We start from the raw sequence: 18,248 nt of genomic DNA, 5'->3' as shown, positions 1-18,248 counted from the left end.
TATATATATATGCGTGTGTGTGGTTATGTACATATATACATATATTTATATATATATATATATACGCGGCGTGTGTGTGACTGTGTATATGTACACACACACCAAGTGTATGTATATAAGAGTGTATGTGTGCGTGTGTATGTAGGTATATTTGTATATATATGTGTGTGTGTGTGCGTTGTGTGTATGTCTAGGAGATAGTCTATACCTTGTTAAATATTTGATATAACCCTATTCTTTGTAACTTACGACTATACACATACTACAAACCTACTAGGGTTTAATATGACGCTTACACATACTTGGAATCCGCCACGGCCTTGCTGCTGATTATCCATATGCGCATTCGGATCGTAGTAGGACATAGTTGCCGGCACAATTCACTTCGTGTGTGTTGCTTAGGTTGTTACCTCTTGTACTTTGCTTTCAAGATCGAATAGATTAGTAGAAACGTGAAAAATAAAGATAAAACACAACCACCACTTGAGCCCATGTCAAAGCTTGCAGTCACTGGGAAAGTTAAATACTTTTTTTTTAACTTCTTGTTTTTGATAAAAAAAATAATCGGTACCAAGTAAACATAGAGTTTAAATTCATATGCAGAGAGATATTAGCGAAACAGCGCGAAACAATCTCCTTGTAGAACGATTATTCCGTCATACATCTTCAGTTCGGTACATAGCTTTCTTTTCTCTGGTAGAGTCTACACTCTCCACTCTCCAGTTCTCCACCGAACCAATAAACCCGTCCGGCTGTGTTGGTACCAGGTTCTGTATGTATTTGTAGGATATATGTATTATGTACTGTACACGCGAATACGCTTCCATATATAGTGCAAGTGTCAGGGCATGATGTCAATACAACTCAACAAATGCTCTGGTGGCAAGTGGGGACAGTGGGAGGGCTGAATAAACCTCGTCCCGTTCTCGTTAAAACGGTCTGATGTCAAATTGACAATTGTTGTATAGCGTTAAAGCTAAACGTTTATCCTATAAATAGTACCATCGAGATTTCAACTGCGTGTACTTCTCGAGTGAGCAGTTTAATTTTTTTTACGTTCAACCGTATAAAATCAGTCACTTATATTTTTGCGTTTACATTAAACGTTTACTGCAAAGGTGCAATCCGAATTGACACGCACTCTCTCTCAATCTCTCTCTCTGGGTATACAGAACCTACAGTAGCTCAAATAGAACACTTTTGGTAAACTCTATACAATATACAATATAGTATTGTACTGTAACCTGAACCCAATTCATATCCACACTCACCTGCTACAAATATTTCTGTGACTTACTATGCTTGCCACAACGCTAACACGCCTAGGGCGGATGAGCCGTTCCACTCGATGGAGTGTGCACAGAGGTCTCACAGCGCGAACATTGACGTCAATCGCCTTCAAGGTAAGATAGACATACATTCTCGTGGTTTGGAATACTTTTGCGTGTCGATATGATGTACACGTGCAGCATATGGAGACAGTTTCTGATGTGCGTATGCGTCAGGTCTGAGTTTAGTAATGCAAGTTCAGGCATACAATGAACTATTGCGATGACGACAATAGAATAAAATTAGTATCAGGGGAATCTTTTGCGTCGATCACATACAAGGCGAATTAGCCTTGCGTATTTGGGAATACATTCAGCTATGTTACCGTGTCGATATAGTCTACAATCACAGCATACAAAGAGTGTATGCGATTTCAAGTATGTATCGGATGTGTGTTGGAAGAATAGACCCGAAATTTGCGAACTCATGTGCATGTCGGTATAACAAATACATAAATGCAACTTATGAAATAGTATGAATTACGCATTTGACGAAGTCCGTGCTTTGAGCTAAAAGATCGGAAATCCATAGAAGCCACAAACGAGTTCATGTGTGTGCAAGAGTAGCATATGGCGATAGCATGAGACGTGGGTATGGGTCAGATTTGTATTTGACTGTAAGTTAAATGGTTAATGCAAAACCCCTGTACACGTCCATATTGAAATATGTGCAAACAGCATGTCTTGCGATTCTGCGTCTGATATCATCTCTATAACTTAAACCCAAGACGTCCCAAAGAGGTCACATACACGTTAGTGCACACAATCATAAGCAAGACAACCACTGACATACATATGTAATAGTTAGGCTACTACATTGGGAGTGGTGCAGCGCTTGACTGTAGTAGTTTACTGACCCCTGAGTTTATTTGACGTTCTAATAGTTTTGACCTGAAAAATGAACCATATATGTTTTCGTGTAGATCGTTGAAAGTTGTTGATAACTCAGAAGTTTTCTGTGCATGATAATGGATTATAGTAATATAGTATATATAAATAGATGTATATAAATTATATTTATATAGATATATATATACAAACAAAATAATATGCAAGTATTTATATGTCTTTACGTTTGTAAGTGCGTGTGTGTATAGAATATATATATATATATATATATGTGTGTGTGTATAGAATATAATATATACATATATATGTGTGTGTGCGTGTGTCCGTGTGTGATTGTTCTTAAATACAAATATGCATATATATTTGTATTGATGTAGGTGTATTTCGTGTGTATATATGCATACATGTATTGCAATGTAAGCATATTTTTTACTCTTATATTAATATATATACATATATACCAATTGTTTGTATGTCTGTGCATATATATATATATATATGTGTGTGTGTGTGTGTTTGTTTATTCGTTGTCCATGAATAATCTATGTTTATATGTTGATCAATTTACATGTATCTTTTATAGACTGTATATGTGAAACCCACATGTGTTTGATGGGTTGTACTTTTTTTTTATAATTCAGAATACACTACTGGAAAATTCATATATATTTCTTTAATAGTGTTGGTAGTATAAGTTATATACATGCTTATGTTGATAAATGCTTATGTTGATAGTATAAGTTATACACATGCTTATACTGATACATGCTTATGTTGATAGTATAAGTTATACACATGCTTATACTGATACATGTTTATGTTGATAGTATAAGTTATATACATGCTCATGTTGATACATGCTTATATTGATAGTATAAGTTATATCCATTCTTATGTTGATATTTTTAAGTTATATACATGCTCTTCTTGATACATGCGTATGTTAATAGTATAGATTATTTTGTAGTCTGGCATCGTACCACACCAACGGCATTAGCAAGACCTCTCCTATCTTCATTATAGCCAGTGGTTCAGTCGTGTGTAGAGACGATTGCGATCCACACAGTGCACTGTACCTACTACCGTACGCCTTGCCTACAGACACGTACTACCCTTTGATTCTTAACGTTTTCCATCCCCCCGGAAACACCTCAGAACACCGCCGCACCGGGTGAGACAGCCAATCTAATGTTCGAGAGAGAGGGTAAGCCCATCTCACCATGGCACGATATACCGCTCAGCTCAACAGAGGGCCTGTACAACATGGTCACGGAGATACCCAAGGGCACCAACGCTAAGATGGAGATATGCACGGACAAGGACTACAACCCCATTGTGCAGGACTACAAGAACGGCAAGCCCAGGTACGGGGGGGGAGAGTATGAGCCAGTTGTAGCTGTAGATGGGGCTATGGCTGTAAATAGGGTTATAGCTGTAGATGAGACTATGGCTGTAAATAGGGTTATAGCTGTAGATGCTATGGCTGCAGATGGGGCTATAGCTGTAAATAGGGTTATAGCTGTAGATGGGACTATGGCTGTAGGTGGGGTTATAGCTGTAGATGGGACTATGGCTGTAAGTGGGGCTATGGCTGTAGATAGGGTTATAGCTGTAAATGGGACTATGGCTGAAAATAGGGTTATAGCTGTAGATGGGGCTATGACTGTAAATACGGCTATAGCTGTAGATGGGACTATGGCTGCAGATGGGGCTATGGCTGTAAATAGGGTTATAGCTGTAGATGGGACTATGGCTGTAAATAGGGTTGTAGCTGTAGATGGGACTATGGCTGTAAATAGGGTTGTAGCTGTAGATGGGGCCATGGCTGTAAATAGGATTATAGCTGTAGATGGGATTATGGCTGTAAATAGGGTTATAGCTGTAGATGGGACTATGGCTGTAAATAGGGTTGTAGCTGTAGATGGGGCCATGGCTGTAAATAGGGTTATAGCTGTAGATGGGGCCATGGCTGTAAATAGGGTGATAGCTGTAGATGGGGCTATGGCTGCATATAGGGTTATAGCTGTAGATGGGACCATGGCTGTAGATAGGGTTATAGCTGTAGATGGGACCATGGTCGTAGATAGGGTTATAGCTGTAGATGGGACCATGGTTGTATGTAGGGTTGTAGCTGTAGATGGGACCGTGGCCTCCAATCGATCGCAAGTGTAGAGCTACGTGTGTGTGTGTCTTGCTTTCAGTAGCCACTTGTACACTCCATTGCGAGTTGCCTGTGCATTGTGGTGTCTGTGGGGCGTGTGGATGGTGTGGTCGTATTCAGAAGCCGTGTAGTGGAGACGGTCGAGGTACAGCCGGTTGCCTCTATTCTTTGTTAAGGAATAGATGCAGATGTGTATTCCGATGCTTGTATTCTATTCTTTGTTATATTCGCTTTAGGCTTAGGCTTATATTCTATTCTTTGTTATGTTCGCTTCAGGTTTAGGCTTATATTCTATTCTTTGTTATATTTGCTTTTTGTTTAGGCTTGTATTCGCTGTATACAACGATATCTCTCTGTGTCTGTGGCGCGGAGTGGGCTGGATGGATCTCTCCAGTCCTACGTTAGTGTCCATATCTCCAAGGCATAGATAAACCGATGCACATCGCATGGCCGTATTCTAGTACTGACATCTGCATATGCATAGTGGTTATGACCTACTATCCTATATCGCTTGCGCACGCCCTACTGACGTTCCGTGATACATACCTTCCAATGGCTTGATATGGACGTGTGCATAAGCTTCTATCCCTCCCGTTCCGTGATACATACCTTCCATTGACTTGATATGGACGTGTGCACAGGTTTTTAACCCACGGTAATGTGCTGTACAACTATGGTGCCCTGCCGCAGACATGGGAGGACCCGGAGCATAAAGTGGAGGATGCCGAAAACCTACCAGGCATGTCTTTGGTCAATGGGCATTAGAGGAACCAGTTTGCGTCTTATAGCATCTTGTCAATATGTTTATATGTGATAGTTAGTAATAAGAGTATGGCAGTTACGTGTCAGGGTAAACCAGTGTGTATCTCGCAGTATCCTTTTAATATGGGTTTATGATACAGGTCAGACGCGATTGATCACGTACGAAGGCACATACACCGGAGATATATATATATGTATATATATATACATATACATATATATATATATATATATATACATACATACATATACATATATATTACTTGTCATTGTAACTCAGTATAGGCTCCATCCCGCGACTCGAAGTTAGTGGACGCACCTCGGGGCTCGGTATGTCCATCCCAACGGCACTTCCCTTCCCCTTACCTACTAACACCCCCACACCTACGCCTGTGTACTACTACCACCCCCCACAACAGGTGACAATGACCCTCTGGATATCATTGACATTGGCTCCATGCCCCAGAGCATGGGCACCGTCTCACAGGTGAAGGTGTTGGGAGTGCTGGGGCTTATAGACGAGGGCGAGTGTGACTGGAAGGTACTCTGCATCAACCACGACGATCCACTGGCCAAAACCCTACACGGTAAGTGTTTGGCAAAAACCTTTACGCTAAGTGTTTAACAAAACCCTACACGGTAAGTATTTGGCAAAACCCTACACGCTAAGTATGTGGCAAAACCTTGTGTATGGTACTTAATATCTGCAAATTCTTCTTCGGCATGGTTCTATACTAACTATGCTGGGTACGTATATGACTTGCGAGTGTTGTTGGTGAGTGAACATGCATATGATGTACAATACAACAACAACGACCCCCAGTCCGCATCTCTGCTGATCGGGATCCGTGTCGATATCCATGCTCAACACGCTTGCAACTTTGAATGTGTGCGTGTGCATGCATTTGCATGTCCTATATTACATGCTCACATGTGCCTATGCGGAGTAGGTAGGTATACATATGCGTGTGTGTGTGTTAGTGTAGGTAGGTATACATATGCGTGTGTGTGTGTAGGTAGGTGTACATATGCATGTGTGTGTGTCAGTGTAGGTAGGTATACATAAGCGTGTGTGTGTGTTAGTGTAGGAAGGTATACATATGCGTGTGTCTGTTAGTGTCCATGTTCAATCGTGGACGTCGCCCTCCATGCTCGAGCTATCGTTTGCCAATAGTTAAGTTCTGCCCAGCTCAATGCAGCCCCTCTGTGCATGCACTAGGGCGTGCACTGTTGTGTGTGGCCGTTGTATTGATATCTTTGACATATGTCTGTTCTATAAATATCCATATACACTTATTTGGTCATCATCTACTTCTCGTAGCACTTATATCTGCAGACCATTTAACGCTGTCTAAGTGACGTGTTTGTGCATTGTGCATGCACTGAGGCGTGCACTGTTCAGCTGGTTGAGTGTCTCGCTGTATTAATATACTTGATGTATGCCTGGTTCTATTATTATCCCCAACCACTTGTTTGGTTTTTACCTACTTCTCGTAGCACTTATCTGCAGACCAATTAATCGTTATATATACGTCTCATGATAGCTAATCTGCCTTCTTCCTACCTACCACCATATACCACCGGACTGTGCACCCCGCAGATATTGATGACGTTGAAGAGCAGTGTCCTGGTGTAGTCAAATCAATTATGGAATGGTACAGAGACTACAAGATAGTGGACGGCAAACCACAGAACAGATACGCCTTCGACGGTATTGCGAAAGGTATGCCTACCCGTGTGTCTGTGTCTGTGTTGTTTGTGGGGGCTAGTGTGAGCCTATCGATGTGAAAGTCCAGCTTTTGTTCGCTAAGAAGCACAGAGTGTAGTATACACATTGATGTTTCGTTCGGATGAAGATGTACTGCATGTGGGGTTGTACCATTCCGCGGGGGTGTCTGTTTGCACTGTTATGAGTAGTAGTTGTAGTTGTACTTTGTAGTGTAACACTTATCAGTGGTAGTATATATACTCGTCGAGACTACCAATTGAACCGGTCACGAGCACATGCTTTCAGCTGTCCAACATTGGTATTATCCACCTCTCGTGTCGCAATCGTCACATATCCGCAGACCCTCTTCTGGTTTCCCATGTTGGTGAGTCTGACGGTTTAATATCATAGCCACAGCGTATGTAGTAGTGTACATGCATTGGTATACATATCGTGGGTGTATTTGCGGAGCCTTTATAGTCGTACAGGCTGTACTTTGGTCGCAATTATAGCGCGGTACTCCAATATCCCACATGTGTCTCAGATGTGTTCTTAGGCAAGTCACCTAAATTGTTGGATCTGCTATCCGCTGTTATATTGATATCCTCTTGTACTCTGAGTTGAGTGTTAGGCCAGCGCAAAACACACGCACACGCACACACCGATTGTATACAGCAAATCGCTTGCTTATGTCGTTTTGTCGTAGGAATGCAATCATTAATCCGACAATTGGCATGGCTGTTCACGCACCTGCACACACCTTTGTAACAATTGGCATGGCTATTCACGCACGCACACACACACACACCGATTGTATACAGCAAATCGCTTGCATTTGTCGTTTTGTCGTAGGAATGCAATCATTAATCCGACAATTGGCATGGCTGTTCACGCACCTGCACACATCTTTGTAACAATTGGCATGGCTATTCACGCACGTGCACACATCTTTGTAACAACTGGCATGGCTATTTACGTACGTGTACACCTCTTTGTGACAACTGGCATGGCTATTCACGCACGTGCATACATCTTTGTAGCAACTGGCTTGGCTATTCACGCACGTGCACACCTCTTTGTAACATCAGATAAGGCCTACGCGGAGAAAGTCATCGCCGAATGTCACGGAATGTGGAGAGGACGTCAAGCTGCACAGAAATAAACAGACAAACCTTGTACGACTATAGTGGTATACGGCAGATTGAACTTACTTGTATTGGAAGGCGTTGCATAGTAATGGGGCTGATATGCTACTGGTGACATCCCATTTTATTATCGTGAACTACCCTCAGGATTGCACCAGTATGTCCTGACGACTGACCAGTATGGCTTCATTTGACGGCGATGTTGATACCAACTTCTTAAGACTAATTATTTATCGCTCAAGCGCATCTGTCTCACATAACTGTTCTAGTGGCCTGTACTGATGGAATCGATCGGCCTCGAGGGAACGCCTTAACCGAATTTGTGAGTCAACACATACTACATTGCAATTGCGTGTTTAATACTATATTTGTACGCAATGATCATCTCATATTGGGTTGTGCATGTGGAAGTATGCAAAGCTATATTTGCAGCATAATGTTGTCATGGCGACCCATCAGATTTGGCAATATACATGTAGTGAACGAAAATGGACAAAACTGTGAAAACGGTTACAAGTTGGAACTTTAATTCTTTCTCCTATTGATTATAACAAATTTAAAATCAAAGCAATAGCCGTTGAAACCAGTCACCCTGCGAACCCGAACGTTGTCTAACAGCATACCGGCACTTTATACAATGAAGCCACGGTCACCATCTTTGTTCACTCTCTTTGAACAGCATCTCCGGGCGAGGAGCGTGGTTAACCCGCTCGTATAGACCACATGCATTGCACAAATAGTTGCCATCCCGACCCTTACGCCAGAGCATGGAAGCCGTTACATTGCAGTTGGAACACACTTTCTTGGGTTTGACCTTGCGCCCCACACGTTTGGTAGAGACGGGTGCAGGGATCCGGTTAGTGAGACTCTGGCTGCGATATGGGCCATGCGAATGGCTGGGTTTTGATTGGTCAATACCACGACCTCTGCTACTAGAAATAGATTCAGAGAGCATTCGATTCAAGGGTGCGTGTGTGAGCGGTTGTGCGGCCGGTTGCTGTGACACCCGCGAATGTGTTTCGGTTGTGGATGGTTTGGTCCCCAAAGGAAGCTCAGCGAAACGAACATCGGAACTAGCCCTCTGAAGCACATTCACCCTCTGTGGGTAGATTTGTTCGGTAGATGGTATTGTCGCACTAGGTGGATCGCTGATAGGTGAACTGATATTGGGATTCCCTTGCGAAGATAAAAAGTCAGCCGATCGATGTGAAACCTGAGCGCTCACATGGGACAATTCGGAAGGAGATATGGCATTACTCGAAGATTCCATCGCAGTCATCTTTTCCGTAACTGCTTTGATTGTCTCGTCTGTGCGGTTCAGTTGTTGTTCTATCCACTCATAAGCATTCCAGTCAATAGTGTTGTTGTGTATCCTTCCACCATTGCTGTGAAAGGTGCTTTCTTGTAAACCCGGTAATTGTTCCATCCAGGACTGTTGTTGATTCAAATACGCTGCCGTGGACAATATCAAGAATTCGCCCACTTGTGTCTCACCCTTAACATTCACATTACCAGCAGCACTGTCGGTGTGATTGAGGCTTACGCTTCTAGTGATCCCATGTGGTTTTGATGCAACAGCACCTGATAGGTCAAAAGACACCGGATTGAAATTAGCCTGCTGCGCTGAGGGCATGGTACTTATGAAGTTGAGTTGTAGTGCGTTGAATGCTTCCAGCGAGTCTTCGTCCAAATTGTTACCACTAGCATTATAACCGGCTTTAGAGCCGAAACCGCTGGCGTTGCCAATTGAGGGTTGTTCTCCCTTGCTAGTTCTCATATGTAACACCGGAGAATGATTTTCGCTGTGACTCCTCATATCTGAACGTGAACCCCTCCTCCGCGGGTGTTTAGAATATGGGCCTACGGTAACATCACTTTTTTGGTGTGTATCAGAAGTTATGTTACCCTTGGACATCTGATAGTTAAGTGGGAGTGAAATGTGTTGCTGCCGCTGTGGTACAGTGCATGTTTCTTCTCCTTTGATAAACTCAAAGCGCTGCAGAGCACCAAAGCTGTCAAAGTCGAAAGATTCCTGATGGATTGCAGTACTCTGTATTGGTACTTGGGGTATATCAGTACTTGACGTACGATTATTGAATGGATTATTGAATGGATTGAATATGCTATCTGGGGTCGGAATACATGGCATAGACCCTGCCGCGCTTTGCATCGATTCCATAGTGTTCTTCGCTGGAACTATATTCTGCGCGTGTGATGGTGATGCTGAGTTGCTGTGTTGTTGCTTAGTAGTATCTGATTGAAATTCGTCTCCGAAAATTGAACGTAATGATCTCCGAGCTTGTTGCGTGTATGAGGAAGGATCTGTCCCAAACATGTCAAAGTCGCTCATGTAGATTGTGGTGAAAGCAATGCTGTGAAGCTTGCATTGATATTGATTCAATTTGGTTGTTGTTTACCGACTGACTTTCCACTTTGAAATGGTCCAGCATATATAACACCCAAATCGCGTTTTGCACTCGACCCACCTCGAAATATAGATGTACAAACAATGACTAATTTCAAAATTAAAGTACAAACGGAATAATTTAAGAGGTTTTTACTTGGTCGGGGTGGGCGTATCCACAGTCCCACACCGACGGAGAGCTATGTATTACTTCTGATTTAGCCATGGAACTTGGGAAGTGGTATATACTAAAGTATTTACAGATCTAGAGTACTAGTATGAATGCATGTATGTATGTATGTATAGTATACTCACAGCTCACTATACTGTGAATATTTGCAACTCCCCGACATAGAAAACAATGCTGCTCTATGTTTATATCAGTTGTTATTGTTGCCTTCCGCCTGGCGGGTCACAATGAGTAAGATCGCAACTCTAGATCAAGAGTATTGACCCCCCCCTCACGGCCTCACCCTGTGGGCCTGTGGAGTGTGGAGGGCTGCCGGGCTAGGGCCGGGCTAGGGCACCAGGCTGGGACTTGGGAGCCTGAGACAACTCTGACCCCTGGACTCCTGGGGTAGGTTACATAGGATTTCGAATGTTCGGAGAGTTGGGACTTGGGAGTTGGGACCCGTTGGGTGACTGGGGCCCCTGGGAGAGTGGGAGCATGGGACTCTTTTATATTATTCACTGTACATATACAAATTTTATTTTTATCATATGTATGTACAGCTACTATTTTTTTATAATAAAAAATCATAGCCTTCTAAAACAAATATTTTCATAAAATATATAAAATGACATTCTGCTGTTGGTCTTTTTCATTTTTGTTCGTCAACCCTTTTTTTTTAACACAGACAAAGTTCAACTCTATCAAATAGATATATACTACAAATAAAAGAATTCACAGGTTTTGTATCGTCTTTTCGACTTCCGCCTCCGCCCTCTGGTCATCCGGTCTTCTGGGGTTTTTTTTAACTTTCTTTTTATGAAAACCATTTGTTTTGTTATTTTTACTGTAAAACAAAACAAAATTCCGATCTGAAAGCATGGTACACTTAGGCCTAAATAAAAAACTAAATGGGGTATTTATTTTCCAACCCTATTTATGAAAGAAAAACAATGAATACAATTAAAAACAAAAGAAAGAAAAACTATATATATATGAAGTGTGAACAACTGTGAACGGTGAAGTGTAATTTTTCCAACAACAAAAAGACCAGTGTGAACTCACTGCTGAACTCGGAAGTATTTATGTAAATAAATACTCGAGTTACTCGTCTGTCGACTTATTATTGTACGTCAAATACGCGTCAAGCTTTAAAAGCGTATTTGTTTTGACAATATAAACGTTTGTTATACATTAACTTTTTTCTTTTTGGACAAATTATTTGTCAACTGTTTGAAAACCTATACTTGATAGTCTGCCCTATTTTTAACAAATATTGGGCCAAATATTAAGCGAAAGCCAATGAAAACAAACAAATTGTACCAAACAATAGTATTTAATTATTTATAATATGTGAAACAGTACTACAGAATCGATAAAAAAAAGTTCATCTTTGATTTTAAAAACGTTAATTATTTTTGAAACATGACATCATTATTATTATTTTAAAACCAAAATAGCTGTCAACTCTCACTCTAACTCCGAGTCTCGAGAGTCCGAGAGTCCGAGACTCGAGAATCGAGTCTCGTCACTCTCGAGTCTCGACAGTTGTCAGTTAATAAATGTACTTGTGTCATTAGTCATGACTCACCATGAGTTGTCTACTTCTTGTGTGTTGACACTTGACACTTGACGTGTAACAATTTGGTGTGATGAGATCACCTGTGATATTGAAAGACCGGCCCGCCTCGCCGCTTTGGAAGTTCGGGACTTCGGGCCCTTGGCCCTCAGCCTCATCTCTCGGGTATCGAGTCCTCGTCGGCTGACATTTGACACTGACAGATGACAGCTCACTATCGCTCAGCTTTCTGAGAACTGGTTGTGACTTGTGACTTGTGACAATGTGACTGTGTGACTGTGTGTATGTCTGTGAAGTTTGACTTGTTATGAGTTCATTGAGTTATGACTGTGAGTGGTTTGTGACTCTCTCTCTCTGTGTGTGCTTGCGCGATTGCGAGTGGCAAAATTGTCTGTATGTATGTAATCAGTGTATTCCGTATTGTGACATGTTTTATTGTTTCATTGTTAATAGTTGTTTTTACAGTGTCTGAAAATTTCTCATTGAATTTTTTGGCATTTTGTTTACGTCGCAAGTTTGTTTTTTGTTTTTTGTGCTGTATTTTGGACTCTGTTCACTGCTGCTGGAGTCTGGAGTCTAGAACTCTGGACTCTGGACCAATGACCATATGATGCAGGGCAGAGCCTCTGTTACTGTATGAGCGAGAGTGTAGATTTAGTAGAAACTGCAGACTGTAGACTGTATGTAGAGACTCTCTCTACTAGAGAGACTACTCTAGAGAGAGAGAGAGACGAGAGAGAAAGTGACTGAAGAGATGAAGAGGGAAGAATACAGATACGCTTTACTCCTTAGGTCTAGAGCTCTAGCCTCCCTCTCATCGCCAGCCTCCCGAGTATGGAAGTATAGATATTCGGGGGAAACGCGTACTTAGACTTGACTCTCTTGGAGAGTTGAGCCTGCTGAGTGTTGACTTTGAACTCACTCACTCACTCACTGGCTAAGCTCATTACGTTATAGGGGTGCGGAATAGAAGTATAGTGTATTCGCAAATCTATTCAATTTTAAAACGTTACAACGGTTATAATATGTTCAAAAGGGCCTATCTAAGTTACTTTGTAGGACTAGTTCGTATCGTCAAAATGGTACACACCTCAATGTTTAGACCCGAAAGCTACACCTGTGAGCATACAAAGGACCGTTTATGGAATAGAAGTTGAACGAAAACGTTTATTCGATTTATAAACGTTTTAACATAAAACGGTTTGAGGTGGTTTGAGGCCTAAGCAGTGAGCTGAACTCTCACACACTCGCTCTCAGTCTACACGATACAAGAAGTCCACATACTACATAGTACATAGTGACTCTACTCTCTCTAGTACAGTAGCGAATAGTGATACCAAATTTTGACAAAAATTATATTTACACAAAAAACAGACTATGTATGTAAATATGTACCATTTGAGTCTTTGTCACTCTTTGAGACTTTGACGTAATGCGATTATGCAAGGTCGAGGAATCCGAATAGTGGATTGTAGAATACCAGCAATGAGCAACCAAGTATTCCTTTGCTCCTTCCTCTTACTCCAGTCATATCCCATTGGACTACTTTGGAATACCGTGATGCCGGGTATACTTAATGCTTCATACCGACCATATATATGATCAGTGCGATGAGCCGATGACGGTCAGCAGAAGGGTGAGAAGGGCAGAAGGCACAACTCACAAGTTTAAAAAAATATGATGCACCGTATGTATGTAACTATGTATGTACAACTGTTTTCTTCTATGTACATATCTGTGTTTCACTTTCTGGTTTCACGGTTTTAGTGTTTTCACTTTTTTGCCTTTAGAAGTTTTTTGACCTCTGTTCGACTATTCTCTCTCACATCTTTTTTTAAAAAAGTACTTGTGTGACTGACTATTTATACAAAAGCCTCAAAATGACTGGCCCCGGGCTCCCTCAAAATGCTTTTAACTATCTCACTTTATAACGGGTATTCGAGTAAAACCCTAAACGTGGGGTACGAGACGCGCAAAGGACGCGCTTGTCCACCGAGGTAATTATAGTGTAGGTTTCAAGCGTTGCTGGACGATTGGAAAGTGTCGTCCCAATTATTCAGCTTTTTAAAAAAGTACTTGTGTGACTGTGACTATTTATACAAAAGCCTCAAAATGACCCACTGTTAGAAACATCTGAGCTATTCGACATTTATCCCGTTGACACGTACTTCGCACCTACCCTGTCAACAAAATATGACTCTAGAAGGAATACCAGCAATCAGACACCCGCTACGGCCTATGATGTTGCAAACTTGTGTGATAAAATACACTCTGCGGGGTAATTTTTGACTGTGGCCACAACGATACTATACTGGTCGACGGATTGATACGCGACCTTTAAAAAACAACCCCAAGAATCTCGATCCTAAGTCATTCTTATGGCCATCTCTGTAGGTCTAACGTGCTATATAAACGATTTTAATTTGTAAAGTAGTAGAATGTGAGGAATATACACTGACACAAGAGTGAAAGTATTTATCCTGGGTTCATTCGTCAGAACCCTAAAATCATTGTCAGGTGCTCAAATTTGTATTAAAACGTTTCCATAAAACTTTTTTTCTTTTGTCATGTTTTTGTATGCCAACAAGACTAGATATAATCAACTATCAAGTTCAACGACTCTTTTTAGTTAGGAGCACAGTCATGGCTACTCTCCTTTAAGCAATGTTGTGATATGTCTGTGTGAGTGGGACTAAATCAGTCGTCAACATGGGACTTTGTCATTGTGTTCTTCTGCACGGAAGGTTCGACATACTTTCACAAATAAACATGCACACACTATCGGCTTCTATATGAAGACAGGCTGTGATTGATGGCTCAGTCATTGCTGCTCACAGACAGCTATGGTGCCTTCTATGTTTTAGTCTATGCTTGAAATGCAAATAGGCAGTGTATATAACCTTCTTGCAATGCTGACAAGATTTTGGCGCGAAGAACAACGTGTTAATTTCTCCTATAATTATATACAATGATGTACTATAGTTATGACATAGAACTGTGTGTATAACAATCATCGACAAAGCGGAAAATATATTAGCATTTGCATATTCTTCGGTCACTCTTTCTTGATCGGATTTGTATGATGGATTGTATTCTTTAGAATTAAAAAAGTTCGTGGCAATTGCGATCTAGAGATTTTGCCCTTTCCTACACTCCATTTGATCTACACATGCTTCTCACAACAACCAGTATTTGTTCAATACTAGTATATATATGCTCTGACAGTGTTCATTACTAGCATATGCGTACTTCGCCAGTATTTCTTACTAGTATACGTGTGTTCCTCACTTAGATATCGCTATTACATAAGTGTAGCAAAACAGCATGTATTTAGTGTCTGTTCTGATTGGACTTTCATTATAATACATGGAATTAGCATATAATCAATTTAAATTGGACTTGCACTATAATACATGGTAATAACATAAAGTCTGTTCAAATTATAGATAATGAAGCACCAATTAATTGCCGAGAGAGAAACAAGCAACCATTCGAATCAAACCCATTTTAATATTATACTCTACTGTGGTTTTTTTGCCAAGGCAGTGACTATCAAACATAACATAAATGGACACAGGTGCAGCTTGGTCATATAGCTTGACGCACGTGGCACCACTAATCATCATCCCCATCATCTGCAAGTATCATCTCATAGTCAGACTCCCCTGAGTCCATTGACCTAGCAGCCTCGCCCTGCTGTGCCCTGTCATGTGCTCTGTCCGCCCCAAGTGCCTTTTCAACCGCTACGTCCCCCGTGTGATCTTGCACAGATCCTTCTTTGGGTCCATTGTCAGACTCTTTATTAGACCCTTGTTCGTGTGTGCTTGGCCCCTCGTCGTTCCCGGGTACTTCTGCACCCGTGGGTTCCTCCATACTAGCGTCCACGAGCTTTCCCAGCAGCTGCAAGGCTGTATTCACATCCCCACGCCCCCCAAATCCGTCATTTGCCTGCCGTAAACTAGCCTGATACCGCTCATCGAACACACGCGACTTACTACCATCGGCACGCACTCGTTTGTGCAATACATTGCTCGTAAGCCCATCTGAAGCATCGTTCTTTCTCTTCTTGCTGCGCTTGCCACTCCTATTCGTATCGGTGCACGGGAACAGGGCTGTGCGTCTGCGTTTGCCGCCGTTGTTGGCTCTGTCCGTCTGTTTTGAGACTACACGGTCGGGCCTTACAGAGAAGTCGAATGTGTTGCGTACGTACACCATCTTATTCGTGGCTAAGCAAAAGCGGGCGGCGACTTTGTTGACGCCGACACTCTCGGCCACAGCCTCTTCGCAGTTCCTGAGGACAGTCCAAAGGTGAATGGGAAGTGAGTACGATGCAACAAGCGACAACTATGCACCTCACTTGGTATGTGACAATCCGCTCGAGGTGGATGTGTGCATCAAGCAAGCAAGCGTCTGCAAGTAGATTAGAAGCGCATAACAGCATTGGTGTAGACAGAAGTCCAGTGCATCCGCCCTGCCAGTCGGTAGCTCGGTGGAGACTGTACGCCCAAGACTTCAACTTAACGAGCGTAGTGGCGATACGATACCGTGTGTATAAACAGAACACACACTTCTACCCAGGGAATGGCGTAGTGCCATTGTCATACACACCGTTGCGGACTATCATTATTTTCGTATATGTGGATCAATATATATATATATATATATATATATATATATATATATATATATATATATATATATATATATATATATATATATATATATATATATATTGTAAATGAGATATTGTAAAAGAATGCTTTATCACAGCTATCGGATAGTTTTCTAGTTATACAGTCCCATGTTAACATACCTGGCCAGATAGACTGGCGGCACCTTCGGCGTAGCCCCTGTGACAAGCTCCATTTTGTTTGCGTATTGTGATGCGAAGTTCTCATCAGACGACATGGCATCTGCATTCGCTTCAGAAGGGACGGCTGAGATGTCCATGGCCCTGTCTCTGGATGACTGTGCACAGTGTACGTAGAAGTGAGTGTTAATTAATCGAAGCTTGAGCATACGCGTTATAACGTTGAACACGGAATAAACAAAGAAAGAAAGAAAGACATGATTGCGAGGAGGTGGAGGGTTATGGGGCTAGTGTGTGCGTCTGAGGGGACTGCTGAGATGTCCATGCGCCCGCCCGTCTCTGAACGACGGAGAGCATTGTCTGTAGAAGTGAGTGTTACTTATGCGCTGCGAGTGTCTTTGTGAATACCTACAGCACTCTATTCTTAGGCGAGATATGATATCAAATACATATGGCAAGACGGTCTTGTACTGCACCTGTGCACCTAGAGGTCACAGATGATGTTCTAAGCCCCGGGACTGGAGGGCTGTCAATGTCCATGGATAGATGTATGTTATCCACTCTGTTACACAAATCCGTATGGGGTATCGATCAGCCAGCAGGCATACAGGGAGCTACATACACACCAATAAACGAACATTCTACCTACCACGCGTGCACAAATACAGACCGATCAGCAGGCATACAAGGAGATACATACACACCAATAAACGAACATTCTACCTACCACGCGTGCAACAACACCAACCACGTGAATAGGTGTGCACACAACACCAACCACGTGAATAGGCATGCACACACACCAACCACGTGAATAGGCATGCACACAACACCAACCCACTTACAAAGCCAATGCGGAATAGCTGAGCCTCGGGTTCGGATAACAGCGCTCGCACTGATTCGCTGTAGACGGTGTATGGGGAATTGGTGGTGCTTGCGTCCTCTTTAATTGTCTCCTGGAGGGATTTGGTGGTGCTTGCGTCCTCTTTAATTGTCCCCGGGAGGGATGAGGTGCTGCTTGCGTCCTCTTTAATTGTCCCCTGGAGGGATTGGGTGGTGCTTGTCTCCTCGTTAACTGTACCCTGGAGTTTGTCTTCGCACACACGCAGCGCATCGGTCAACGCGTTGTAGATCTGGCTTTCGACTGCACTCACCAGCTGCACGGTAATTGATGGGACCGATAAGAAACGGGTCAGAGACGGCCACGTGAAGAATTGTAATGAAGGTGCTGGTATCGATGTGGTCTCTGTGCGTTGTGATTGATCTAATACTATTGATCTGTGTTGTGATTGATCTAATACTATTGTTCTGCGTTGTGATTGATCTAATACTA

At 42.2% G+C, this 18,248-nt stretch overlaps 3 protein-coding genes across 3 annotated transcripts in view; 1 reads left to right on the top strand and 2 right to left on the bottom strand.

Annotated features, from left to right (window-relative positions):
- Nucleotides 1–1,112: 1,112 nt before the first annotated feature.
- Nucleotides 1,113–8,051, top strand: SARC_04957 (hypothetical protein). The gene is made up of 6 exons (XM_014301196.1): nt 1,113–1,403; nt 3,333–3,541; nt 4,980–5,077; nt 5,520–5,687; nt 6,701–6,823; nt 7,897–8,051. The coding sequence occupies exons 1-6, from the start codon at nt 1,299–1,301 to the stop codon at nt 7,968–7,970; spliced, it is 777 nt and encodes a 258-aa protein (XP_014156671.1). The 5' UTR covers nt 1,113–1,298; the 3' UTR covers nt 7,971–8,051.
- Nucleotides 8,052–8,460: 409 nt separating this feature from the next.
- Nucleotides 8,461–10,435, bottom strand: SARC_04956 (hypothetical protein). The gene has a single exon (XM_014301195.1). It carries the CDS (start codon nt 10,301–10,303, stop codon nt 8,603–8,605), a length of 1,701 nt encoding a protein of 566 aa, XP_014156670.1. The 5' UTR covers nt 10,304–10,435; the 3' UTR covers nt 8,461–8,602.
- Nucleotides 10,436–15,606: 5,171 nt separating this feature from the next.
- The window catches only part of SARC_04955 (hypothetical protein), a gene marked incomplete at its 5' end in the record, with an annotated part of 16,225 nt that continues 13,583 nt past the window's right edge, over nt 15,607–18,248 (bottom strand). Inside the window, 3 exons of the mRNA XM_014301194.1 lie at nt 15,607–16,396; nt 16,919–17,073; nt 17,761–18,072. Coding sequence (XP_014156669.1) covers nt 15,721–16,396; nt 16,919–17,073; nt 17,761–18,072 — 1,143 coding nt within the window. The 3' untranslated portion in view covers nt 15,607–15,720. The remainder of the gene's footprint in view (nt 16,397–16,918; nt 17,074–17,760; nt 18,073–18,248) is intronic.

The sequence above is a fragment of the Sphaeroforma arctica genome, assembly GCF_001186125.1.
Source record: "Sphaeroforma arctica JP610 unplaced genomic scaffold supercont1.298, whole genome shotgun sequence".
Lineage (NCBI taxonomy): Eukaryota > Ichthyosporea > Ichthyophonida > Sphaeroforma > Sphaeroforma arctica.
This window is presented reverse-complemented; position numbering and strand designations above follow the sequence as displayed.